The sequence below is a fragment of the Cucumis melo genome, chromosome 2 (assembly GCF_025177605.1).
Source record: "Cucumis melo cultivar AY chromosome 2, USDA_Cmelo_AY_1.0, whole genome shotgun sequence".
Taxonomy (NCBI): domain Eukaryota; kingdom Viridiplantae; phylum Streptophyta; class Magnoliopsida; order Cucurbitales; family Cucurbitaceae; genus Cucumis; species Cucumis melo.
In genome coordinates, this window is record NC_066858.1 from 7,990,584 (window position 1) to 8,004,563 (window position 13,980).

The 13,980-nt window shown below is 32.2% G+C and overlaps 1 protein-coding gene across 1 annotated transcript; it reads right to left on the minus strand.

Annotated features, from left to right (window-relative positions):
* Positions 1-12,648: 12,648 nt before the first annotated feature.
* Positions 12,649-13,669, minus strand: LOC127148169 (uncharacterized). The gene is made up of 2 exons (XM_051081190.1): positions 13,398-13,669; positions 12,649-13,298 (listed from the first exon to the last, which is right to left on the minus strand). Exons 1-2 carry the CDS (start codon positions 13,662-13,664, stop codon positions 12,720-12,722), a joined length of 846 nt encoding a protein of 281 aa, XP_050937147.1. The 5' UTR covers positions 13,665-13,669; the 3' UTR covers positions 12,649-12,719.
* Between the last annotated feature and the right edge of the window lie 311 nt (positions 13,670-13,980).

A 13,980-nucleotide genomic window follows, 5' to 3' on the forward strand; every position in this document is an offset into this window, starting at 1 on the left:
AATCTCTACCCTTTAAATTCAAGAATCTTGTGCTAAGAATACGTTGTCAAAATTTCAGCTCGATCGACCCTCAAACGGTTGAAAACCAATGTTGTATGGAAATTACTTTCTTTCTAATTTACTCACTGACGTAACTCTCCTCTTTTTCTCTTGGTTTGCTTGCTATTTCTCACACAATGACTGACGACTGCTAGGTTTTAATAAAATAAAATCCAATGCTCAAGTGGGCCTTAATGGGCTTCCACATAAAGTGAAATAACCCAACAAATCTTCTAATGTTTCACTTTATGGAGGAATTACTGTTCCTATTGCAGAACGACAAAACTCAAGCTTATTTCTTAGTAGATTCTTCATCAACATATCAGATCCTTTATGATCAGCATGTGCCTTTTCAAGCTCGAACAGTTCATCGTTTAAACATCTCTTATCCAGTGATACCTCACATTTATATGCTTTGTTCTAAAATGTAGTATTTTTACCAAGATAAATAGCACTTTGATTATTACAGTATATTACATATCATTGTTGTTTGAAGTCAAGCTTATGTGTAAAGCTCTTCATCCACAATATCTCTTTGCAAGTCTCTCCTACTACAATATACATTGCTTTAGTTGTAGAAAGTGCAACACACTTCTTCAGTCTTGACTAGCAAGGCACTACACCACCTGCAATTGTCATCAAGTAACCTAAAGCAGACTTGTTGTTGTCCAAATCTCCTACCATATCTGAATCAATGTACCCAACAAGTACTGGCTTTCCACCTTCAAATGTAAGCTTCAAACTCAAAGTACCTCTCAAATATCTCATGATGCACTTGATTGACTCTCAATGTTGTTTCCTAGGATTTGATATAAAATGACTAACAACACCAACAAGGCAAGCAATATCAAGTCTAGTACATACCATGACATACATTAAGCTACCAACTGTTGAAGAATGTGGGATCTAACTCATATCTTCCTTCTCTTTATACTCTGTGTTGCTACTTAATTTGAAGTGACGAGATAAAGGATAACTGATTGGTTCTGATTCACTCATGTTGAAATGCTCAAGCACCTTCTCCAAGTATTGGTCATGTGACATGTATCACTTCTTGATGCTCCAACTATTCAAATTCCAAAAAATTTCTTTACTGACCCTAAATCCTTTATGGCAAAGGATTTGCTCAATCGTTTCTTCAACTTGACAAATTTTGAAACATGCTTTCCAGCAACCAAAATCCCATCAACATAAAGCAATAAGATAACAAAATCATCATCAAAAAATTTCTGAAAAAAAAAAACACAATGATTAACAGTAGTCTTTTTGTAGCCTTGCTCCCCATAACTGGCTCAAACTTCTTATGTCACTGTCTTAGTGCATGTTTCAACCCATAATGACTTTTCTTCAGTTTACACATCAGATGCTCTTTGTCTTTTTGCTCAAAACCCTCTGGCTGCTTCATATAGATTTCTTTATCTAAATCTCCATGAAGAAAAGCAATCTTAACATCAACCTGCTCAACCTCTTAAGTCTAGACTAGTTGCATGCTAAACATAGAACTACTCGTATAAAAGACATCTTGACAACTTGAGCAAGACTTTCATCAAAGTCGACACCTTTCTTCTTACTATACCCTTTGACAACCAATCTTACTTTATAATGCAGATTTTAGGTATCTTCTTTATGTTTCACTTTGTAAACCCAATTATTTTTCAGTGTAGTTTTTCCTTTAGGCAATTTCACAAGCTCAAAAGTGTGGTTTGCATGTAAGGACCACATCTTATCTTACATTGCATTAATCCATTCTCTTTTGTGCTTATCTACTATGGCCTTTTCATAACACTCAAGTTCTCTCATGTTAGTTAATAACAAATATTCATTAGTTGAATATCTTGTTGTCATATGTCGATCTCTGATAAATTTCCTAAGTGAAACATATGTAGGAACTACTGTTTCTTACAATTGTTCTTGAACTTTGTACTCTACCTCAACTTGCTCATAACTTTAACTTGTCATCAACAAACTATTCATTCTAAACCCTCACCTTATAAATGTGTAGAAGGTTGTGTCAAAGAAATTGAACTTAAATCAATAGATCATCACTAATTAGCTCAAACTCTGTTTTATCTTCCTTCTTTATGTATGTTATTGTTTGGTCTTCTAAAAACACAACATCTCAACTTCTCTTTTGAGCTTTTTCTGAATTAGATCATATAGTCTATAATTGAACTCATCTTGGTCATAGCCAAGGAACATACAAGGTCTAGTCTCTGCATCAAGTTTTGATCTCTCATCTTCAAAATCATGAATGAAAGCTTTACAACCAAAGACATGTAGGTGATCAGAAGATATATCCTTATCTGACCAACTTCTTATACAATGTAGGTGATCAGAACATGTAATGTTTTTTTGTACTACGTGAACTAATTTTGCATAAGGTATGTAACATAACAAATGTTTAGATCATAACACATTAGCCATTTAGAGGCGGAACAACATTAGAAGGAAAGTACTTCATAATAACGTAGGAACAACATTAGAAGGAAAGTACTTCATAATAACGTAAGAGTTTATACAAAATAGTTAAGTACAATTAACTTAAGTACAAAATCTCTCTTTCTCGACCAACGAGTCTGTTCCATGCAACAAAGCTAGTGAGTGTCATTAACAAGATGTAGCGCAACTATCACACAATATGCAATCAGGACAGAAAATCAAATACTATATGTTCTTCATTACCTTGGGGGCGTGGGAGGGGGGGGGGGGAAAGAAAACAAAAAATTGAAAAGTTAGACAAAATATCTAGTGCTGTAGGGATTTTCACCAACACATTTGCTTTGAACAATTGGTTTTCGTGAACATAAGCACAATTCATAACTTGAATTCATTTAACAAACTCATACAGTTTACAAGAATAAAAACCATTTCATTGCATTAAGAAATTTCAAAACATTAGTAATCCACAACACTTAGTTCACAAGGTTCACTTTGAAAATTCGTCTTTCTTGCGTAACTCATTTCAACATAAATTATATCGTGTAATCATTTTAAAAATGTACCCATCACCTCAACCGAAATGTCATCAACATTTTCACCGTTGAGTTGCGATTGTGTGGAGTAGTCTCAACACATACAGCGAACACCATCAATTCCATTATGCATAACGCGTCTTCCAATGTCAGATCATAAAGCAAGCAAATGACATCTTATACCAGGTCACACAACAAGTATAAGTCATCTTATACCATACCACACTGTAAGTATAAGACATCTTACACCAGATCACAAAACAAGTGTAAGAAATCTTACACCAGATCACAAATCAAGTGTAAGACATTTTACATTAGATCACAAAGCAAGCATAGGCTTTATTCATCACATAGGGTACTAAAAACATTTCACAAAGCATAAATCATAAACTATTTTGAAAACACGCTCATTTATAAATAAAATAGCACGATATACTAAATAGACATCAATATTCAAGAGTTCAAAGATGAGATGAAAATCATTGGAGTTTCAAAACATTTTAAACCACTCACAGTCAAGAGAATGTTACCTTCTGGCCTAAGCACTTGGCCAATTCCTCGTCAACCTTGAACACGACACTAAATCTGAAGAAATCTCCTTATTGTCTTGCAATTTCTTCAGTTCTTACTTAGCTCGAAATTCAGATTTAAAACTTACCAAAAACTCTTCTATTTATAAACTTCTTCGGTAAACACTTCAAGACCAACATGATTACTTCTACCCGACGGTGAGCTTCAACGAACCGCATATTGCCAGATAGCTTTTTCAACTTCCTAATTTTGATTATAGTGAGCGATATGGTCAAAATGTTGACTTACTAAGCATTGCCTTTCAGACGTAAGAATGATGTCAATTATCTTCTTATTAAGAAAGCTTTGTTTGCTAACTACAAGAACGCATAGGACTTTCTCAACGTTCAATCAAAATGCCTCATCGTGTCAAGTCACAAGAAACACTTCTAGTCTTATCAAATAGAGTCTTATCGTGTAGCTAAGTGATGGAAAATGATACATGCACAGTGGAATTAAGATCGAAACTTACTCTAGATGCATCTAACTAATTAAAGATTAACATGGTTAACTACCCTAAGCAAACGAAATTAGGGTTAATAGAGTCATATCTTCATAGCTTCTCGATTCCTCGATATCTCCTTACGAACTCGAACCAAAGACCACCACTATTATTGACCTACTATTCTTCAGACTTATAATCGGGTTATGGGACCTGTTAAGTGAAGAAAATAAGAGAAATGTAGGGAAACTAGAGGTGAAAATTTAGTGTTGAGCTTTGAAGCGAGAAACTTTTTTCTAAAGTAATTTTGTAAGTTAAAATTATACAAAGTGGCAAAAGTCTTTTACAATTTGAAAAAATCCCTTTAAATAAGCTAATTGCATGCAAAATTGCATGTAATTAGTTTCTTAAGTCTCAATACCTAATAACCCACTAACCATTAGTGGAACTTAATAGGATAGGTATTTACATCTTATATATCCACCTGTCCTACTAAGTGTTAGTGGGATTATCCAACAAAATGTTGGATTTTCCTACTAACTTTAGTCTAACGGTAATATGGTCATTTGACCATTCAAGTCAAAGTCAAACTTTGACATTTTCAAGTCAAAAGTCAACATTTTGATATTTACCATTTTGTTTTTCTTGACTAAGTCTGACCTCCCAAGTATGAATCCGAATTCATTTTTTTGAAATTCAAAATCACATTTGAATATAAAGTCGGTCAAAGTTTGACTTCTCAAAGTAAAAAGTCAATATTTTGACTTGTACAACTTTGACCATTTTCATCAATTCTAAGCTTCGAATATGAACACATATTCATATTTTTAATATTTAAATCACATTTAAATATAAAGCTCTATAGCCAACGACTATGTCACATATATTTGTCAGTTTCTCTCTGTACCTAATTCGAGCAATTCGAATTATTCCAACATATTATTCTAAGTTAATTCCATATGATCTAGCAGGAAAACCTAACGAACCTATAGATCATGGGCTTCAACAATTCGAGATTAACTGGATAAACCCTTTTAGACAGAGCTAATCAACATTCGTTAACGAACGGATCATTCCACTAAAGTCTCGTAGTTGTGCTCCCCTTACTATAGATATATTTCTGTCCATCTGATTTAACTATGATCAGTAAGTTAATTCTTCACAGATTGTTCGTAACCTCAACTGGGTTAAAATACCGTTTTACCCCCGATACTACATCTTGTTCCTTAAGCCCCATTGATCTACTATTGAACAATTGGTTTAAGGTCTAACCTATAAATCAAATCTTTCTCGGCCAATGAGAGGGTGGGGCCCCTTGTTCAAGACTTGGATTTAGTCCTTAAGGGAACAACCTATCTACTAAACCTAAAGCGAGTAGAAGTAAATTTCGTCTTGCAACCTATGTCCCTAGCCATCCACCCGGTCTTACCCCTAAAATGGGAGGCTTGTTGGGCCAACGCCGATGAGCTGTCCTCACTTATGCAGATCTAAGGATAATAACGTTTGAATAGAAGTTCATAGTTAGCTTAAGATTAAGATTAAGTTACCTAGGTCATCAATAATTGAAATGGTCAATTTTATATAATCAACAATATCATAACTTAAAAGTGACTATTTCATGGTTCCAGTCTTATGTAAACTCTTTACAAAGGATGTCCCCACTTCTATGTCTCTACGTGAACGATTTAGGATCACATTGTTCGTAGTAACTACAAAGCGAGCCACATCCATAGTGTTTTCCCAGAATAAGGCGTCCAACCTTATTCATACACTATAGACCGTTTGGGCTATATACTTGAACTTGATTCACGTTTATGTCTCTACATAAAGTTCAAGTCTACATAAGATAGCCTTGGGATCTTAGTTTATTGGATTCAAGATTATAGTATTCTATTTTCACTAATAAGTCCTCAATAACCACTTTATTGAATATAATATTAAACCACAAACTACGAGTTTTAGAACATAAATTCCAATACTAAAGAGGCGATTAGAGTCTCATAATATATGACTTAGTTATTTACTTCTTTATCTTTTGAATTCCCCCCCCCCCCCCCAACCCCCTTAATGTTGGAAAATTTCTCTCATCAAAATGATAATCACCCATCAAGGGTTTAAGATATTTAATAATTGATGGAGAATCAAATCCAACATATATTCCAATCATCCTTTGTGAACCCATCTTAATATATGTGGTAGAGTAATTGAAACATACACTGCACATCCAAAAAAAAATTAGATGAGAAATATTTCGCTCGTGGTCTATGCTAATTGTAATGGTGAGTACTTGTGATAAGCTGCTAGCTTAATGTGCACAAGTGACACAACATGAAAAACAACATGTCTCTCTATAGATGTAAGAAGCTTGGCTCTCATAAGCAATAGTCTAGCAATTGAGTATGAACATGAGCTACTAGATGTTAAACACTCATCTCAATTAACGTGCAATAATTATCAAAAGCTTGGGATGTAAATTCATCAACATTATCAAGACGAATTAACTCAATTGTATAATCAAGAAATTATGCTCTTAACTTAATTATTTGAGCAAGTAACCTTAAAAAGGCAAAGTTTTGACTTGATAATAAGCACACATGTGATCATCTGTTAGATGCGTCTATTAATACAATAAAATACTTAATGATCCACTTGGTAGGTTAATCGATTCATTTATATCACTATGAATTATTTCTAAAAAAGTAGATGATTCAGATTATGTCAAATTGTAAATATGTCTCGTTTCATGAACTTTCAAGTTCATTGTTGCATATGTTTCAATTACTCATACATAAGTATAATATAATCTAGAAAATAAAGCAAATAATTTTTCCAATATACATTTTCCATTTGAGACAATAAATATAACATAAAGATATTATACTTGATTCTTTCTATCAGTCTTAATATGATAGCTATTACAACTTATATCTTTAAAACTTCACAAATTTCTCTTTTATTGACTAGAGAATAATTCATTATTAATTGTGAATTTTGTTCCTCTAAGAAAAAAAGTATTTGCTTTTCCAAATCCTTCAATTAGGTTTGCAAAACCTAATATTGTATTGACTTTAGCTTCCAACATTGTCGGTTTTGAAAAATATTTTTTACTTGTAACCATTGTGTTCATTGTTGCATTATCTACTAGAAATATATCTTCATTGATTGTTTTTTCAGTTATTTAGCATAAGAAAACTATTCATGCTTATTCATTAAACAAAATAATTACAATGAGAAAAACAAAACTTAGAATATAAAAATAAAAATGAGAGATAAAAAAATATTAATTATGATATAATCATAAAAGAAACACTTGTTATTTTATCAAATAAGCAAATTTTCTTTTCAAAATATAAAAAAAAATCCATCACATCCAAATTTGTTATACTAAATGGATCATATATATTATTAATATGATACGAAATTTGGTTCCACATTATTCTCTTTTCTTGAGAAGCATTTCTTTTTTTATCTTCATTTCGTCTTTTGAAATTTGGATGATTATAACGACCAACCATGAAAAATAATTATTTATTCCTCTACTATGGTCACCACCTCAATCATAACTATCAAATTTAGAACATTCACTTCATGGAATGAAATTGTTCCAGTTGGTCAAGATCCATGATTTTTTATCCTCCATTATTAAAATTTACAACATTTACTTCAAAAAATATTGTTGTTTTAGTTGATTGATATTTATGATTTGTTAATCAAAAACTCGTTATTTCATTTAGCCACGAGAACACACTAAATGAGTGCATAATACTTTTTATCTTGATATTGCTACTACAAGAGCATATCTAAAATGTAGCTAGACAAATATATTATCTAACATATCGATTTAATTTTTTGGAATCTCAAGTGCATCTATTTATAACGAGCTTTAGGAAGAATAATTGTTTTCTCATTATCATATTTTTATGACATCTCTATCACACTTCGTTTCGTAATGCGACCTGAACCTTATGTTGTGGCATGTGAACGTTGTTGGGTTTTATGTTCTAAAACTCGTAGATAGTAAAAATAATCAATTGATCGTTATTAATAAATTATTATTATTATTATTATTATTTCAATAAGTGTTATTGATTATGTTACTAGTTTTGTCTTAATAACCTAAATTTAATAAACTAACATTCTAAGTTGTTTGATGAGTCTTGAATGGTATGTAGAGACATAAATGGATCAATATTTGAGATACAACTTAAAGGGTCTTATAGGGATAAGGTTGGGTACCTTATCCTGGTAATACTATAGATACGACTCACTTTGTATTTGATATAAACACAATGATCCAACATGTTCGTGTAGGTGACATGCGAGTGAGGGTATCTTATGCAATGAGTTTGCATAAGATCAGACCACGAAATAGTAACCACTAGATGTAATTTCGTTAACTAGTTATGTTTCTATTTCATTAGGATGACCTAGGTAACTTAGTCTTAGTCCTGCGTGAATTATGAACTCTAGTTCGCGAGGAAATGGCCTTTAATTTGTACGGGTGAGAGTTACCAGATTGTCGACTTAATATGCTTATCATTTTGGGGACAAGACCGAGTGGGGAGCTGGGTATATAATCACACAATATGGAATTCACTCATTTCTGACTTTAGGGTAAGTAGATAAGTGTTCCCTTAAATGGTGTCTCCGGGATTTGAGCAAAGGATTCTACCCTCTCAATGGCACATTGTTCATTGAAAGAGGTTGGATCATAAATAGGTTGTTCATTAGAAGAGCATTGGTATTTAGTGGTTGGATCATAAACAGGTTGTTCATTAGAAGAGCACTGGTACTTAAGGACTAGAAGTAGCCTAGGGGAAAAACGGTAATTTGACCCAACTGGTGTTATGAACATTTGTGGAAGACTAACTTACTGTTATTGGTCTATATCCATGGACATAGAAATATATCTACAGTGAGAAGAGTTTAGCTGTGATTCTTTATTGGAGTGTATACATAGTTAATGAATATTGATTAATGTGGTTAATAAGTTTAGCCAATTAATCTCATATCGTTGTAGCTTTTAATATGTAGGTCTTCTTCCTAGCTGATAAAGGGTAATGAGATTTATTTGTATTGGTTATAATTTGAAATGTTTAAATTCACTTTGGGAATTAATATAATGTATGATGATACACTATAATATAAAGTTTATATTTTAATTAAACTTTATTGTATAAATTTAATTGTGGATATGATTCAAAATTAATTTATGAGAGAATAAAATATTTGAATGAGTTCAAATATTAATTTAATGTGAATTAAATTCATATTAGAATTATAGGTTAAAATTTAATGTGTATATGATACACATTAAAATGATATGTTATGAGAGAAATTTATATTTGAATATGATTCAAATTTGGATTAAATTTAGAAATTAATAAATTGAAGGATTAGTTAATAGTTTAATTTAATTAAATTAAAATTATAGGTTAGGTAAGTGATATTCATTTAGATATGATTTAAATGAAATATTAATTAAATATGATTTAATTAATTATTAGTTTAATTAGTTATTGAATTGAATTGAATTAATTATATTAATATTAATTTAATATTAAGTTATTAAATTAATAGGAAACATGGGAAAACCACCCACGTTCCCATTTTCTCTCAACTTCCTTGAAGAAGAGGGAGATATTAAAACATTGAGATACAAAGTTGTCAATGTGAGTAAGTTTTCTTCTTTGTAATTTCTAATTTTATTAGAAGCATGCTTAGACTTTAGGCCATAGAAATTTATTTTTGTATTTTTTGGCAACGTACTAGTATTTTTAGTTCCCAATTAAATTGAGTTTAAGGTCTCTGTTAAATCTTTCGCTGCGTAGAACTCTTATCCCTTTAGACATGACTTGAGTAGTTTTGATGCTTCAAAATGAAACGTCAAAATGCTCACTCTTACCTTGAACCTTAGCTTAATCGCTTAGTTCAACTTAATTCCTTTTAAGTACTAAGCGATAAGAAACCATACAAACACAAGATAACAACAAACTTCTCTTTATTTCTTAATAACATGCATTCCAAAATATAAAACATATTTTTATTTTGGATTAATTATATTAATAAATTATTTTTATTAGTTATAATTAATTAATAAATTAATTATAAATTAATATTAAACAAGCTTACAACGCCTCATTCAACATATAAAACATACAACATACATTAGACTTTACTTATTCCTTTCACCGAGAACATGAACCCTTCCCATGCATAGACTATTATGATTTCGCATATCACCAGCATCCCTTGGAGAATTTTTCAATTCATTATTTCTCGTTGCTCAAGCTGTTAACTCAATACGCTTTTTTCAACGCATTGGTTAGCTTCTTACCGCCATGTGGTCCTTTCACCTCATGGTTGTCTTAACTCATCATTATGTGCACATAATAGCTAGCTCATTGATAGAATTAAACTAATGGCTTACTTGCATACATAACATACAATCATCAAACATGAAACTTTAACTTGAAAACATAACTTAAAAGCTTTATTTAAAAATCATGCTTTCTCATAAACATAAACATGTATTACGACAACACTTAAGACAACATGAGACTTTACAAAGAACACTTTTAGAAAGCTTTGTTCATTCTTTAAAGAAAATTACTCACAAACATTAAGTTTTCCTTCCATCCTTGATCGCCTAACTTTAAATCTCATCTTTTTGCCTAGTGACTTCTAGGCAAGACAACACTTAGTACTTTCTCTTAGCAAAATCTTAGAGTAACATCCTTCTCTTCAGACCTTATACTCCTATTTATACTAATCTCAAATTGGATTAGTCACTCATGAACCTCCCTTAGTCCGCCAATTCCTACTTGAAATGTTACACGTCATGTAGGTTTAACATTTCTCTTAGCCATGCTTAAGTTTAACATTGACACGTGGGCCACTAATTAAACACAATTAGGAAATTTTCTTGAATTTTCCTAACTTTCAACGCTTATTTTTATCTTGAATTAAGACCTTAAAACACCTAGTCACTCTTGAACGCAACTTCCTTCGTCGCGTCGCCTAGCTTCAACGGAAATAATCATAATGCCTACTTCAAAATCCTTCCTAAAGAAAACCCTTCTATTTCAAGTTCGGGTCTCACAATCTTAGTGTATTTTGGCATCAAGCATTCATGATAAATAGTTTTTAGTATTAATATCAAATACTAGAAACTGTACTTTTTTAATATTTTTCAAGGTAACACTATTACAAAATATTATAATTATATTAGAAATTTAATATATATCAAACATGCAAAACAATATTTATTAATTATAATGAGTAGGAGAAAACTAATATACTTTTAAGACCTAACTTTTAGTAGGGAAAATGATAGGAGCTCAAGTTGACAGTGTGTTGTAAAAATGAGACACAATGAGAACATGAATATCAAGAAACTATAGTATTAAAATACAAAAATATAATATACAAATAAAATAAATAAGAGAAGTAAAAAAATTATAAAAATAGAAATTCTTCCAAAACCATCCGCCATCTCCAAGATTTATGGAAATTGTACCAATATTTGTATAACTTACAAAAACCCACGAAATGTCACTATTTATGGGCAATTTGAATTACATGAATAGTAAGAATTAGTATCTTCAAAACACATGTTAATATAGATGGAATGTGGAGAAAGTGACATATGATATTTTGATACTAAGCATAATGGACATCTATTTAATAATATTTATAAGAGAATGTTATTAAATGGCTAAATGCAAATCTAATGTGTAAAATTCATTTCATGACACTTAGAAAAAAAGTGTAGATAAATCAGAAATTTAAAGATGGGTTTTTTCAAAAAATAGAAAAAAAAATCAACAAACTATTTACCCAACATAGAATAAAACTACTAAAAGACAAAATTCTTTACACTTGATTTTAAGGACAAATATTTTATCAAATGTTTTATTTTTTACTATTTCTCTCAAAAAGAGTAAAATTTATTTGGTTTAAATGTGCTAATGTTTGTAAACTAACTTTCAAACTTTGCTACTTTATTATCAAAAGCTAAACTTTTTGGGTGCGTTTGGGAGAAAAGTTGATTTATGGAAGGGTTAGTGTTATAATAAAACTAGTGTTGTGATAAACCTAGTTTTTATCATAACCCTTGTTTGGGGGAAGGGTTATATGGGAAGGGTTATGGGAATTTTATGATAAAATGTGTTTGGGGTAAGGGTTAGGTAGGTAGGTTTATGTGAAATTTATAATAAAATTTATTTGGGGAAAGTGTTATATGGATTGGGTTAATAAAATTTTTTTATTTAGTATAATATTTTTTAAATGAGATTGTAAATATGATTAAAAAAATTCTTATTGCATACTTTTTTACGAAAGCGTCGAACCCGTCTTATTGCAAATAATTTATTGTATGTGTAATGTTATTAAATTAGTAAAGACAATTATTAATTTCTAAACATATTGTGAAAAATTTATTAAAATTCATTTTTTAGAAAGACAAATTAATTATTTCCTATTTGTAATTGGCGATAGGCTGTCCCCCTATTTTGAACATATATAATTACCTGGTATAATGCCTGGGTGAAATTGTTACTATTTTTCTTAATTTTAAATAAACATTATGAACGAAAAAAAAATAGTTGTCTGAAATAGCAAAAGCATAAACAGTCAATATCATACAAAAAAAAAAGTAAGCAAATAAGAAGCACTCAGTTCAGTACAAACATAAACTATCTCGTCATGTCTCGTAGGAGGACTCTACAAAATCCCTCCCTCTCATCCTCAGGCATGATTATGAAACCCCGAAGGTCGTCCATACGAGACAGAATATGCCTTTGCAATAACGTCCTATCCAAACTCGTTAGTTCCGACATCTCACGCAATACGCAAAAGAATTTCGTGCGCACGTGGTTGTCATTGACAAGGACGCGTGCAGGCCACTCCACAATCATCCTGAGTTGCTCGTTTGTTTGGTTGAGCATCAAATGTATGCCTTCAACATCCACCTCTCGCTGACTTCCCCTCTTCCTTTTGGATCCATTCAATCTGGTCCTACCCTCTGAAGCGCGAGAAGGTCGTGATGCGCGTACATCGTTCTGCAACATGTCAATCCCCTGGCTGTACACGGGCAGGAACTCCTCGTTTCCATCCGCCATGTTAAATCCCTCATACCCGCCAGGCTCGATAGACCCCACGTCGACGAATGTCTCAGCGAATCGACCTGTCGCCCTATCGTGATCGAACACATATGTAAGTTCGTCGTAATACGAAAATGGTTTGTTCAGGAGTCCCTTCGCTGCAGGATGTGACTACAAGGAAAAAAAGGATCACTTATGAGTACTGATAGAAAAATTGTGAAGTAAATGTACATGGCGGACGTCGTGTGACATTTATATTATTTTCCTTACCCTAACCCAATTATCAAATAATTCTTTCTCCGCAATTATACATTTCTCTTCATCGTTCCACCCAAAGCCACTGCATGCTGGCCCCCGCATTCCGGCGATGGCTTGGAATGTCCGCTTTAGGGTCTTTATTCTACAGTCAATTACAGTCGTTTCGCGGACACGACATCCAGGTAGTTTCTCCGCCATCATGCGTACAAACTGGGCCAGGTAACCTGGCCGGAACGTACAATTATCGGATTTCCATCCCTCTATTGTCACTAACTCCATTAAACACTCCACAAGAATGCCCTCCTCCTCCTTCGTTTAGACATGCCTCGGGGCACGGGTTGAGGTTGACATACTGAGAATGAAAAATTACAAGAAATATATGGAGCACGTTAGTAATATCAGAATTTCACATTTAACAGTCACAAACAAATGGCACGCGTACATTTCATATGCAACAGTACATTTTAAAAGTCAATAAAATACATATACAACCGATGACCTTTAATGTAAAATTTTCTTATCTAAGCGTTACGCAACTACCAATCTGTGAACATCGATTCAGCTAGTTCGTCGTACCACTGAGACCACTCGTTTG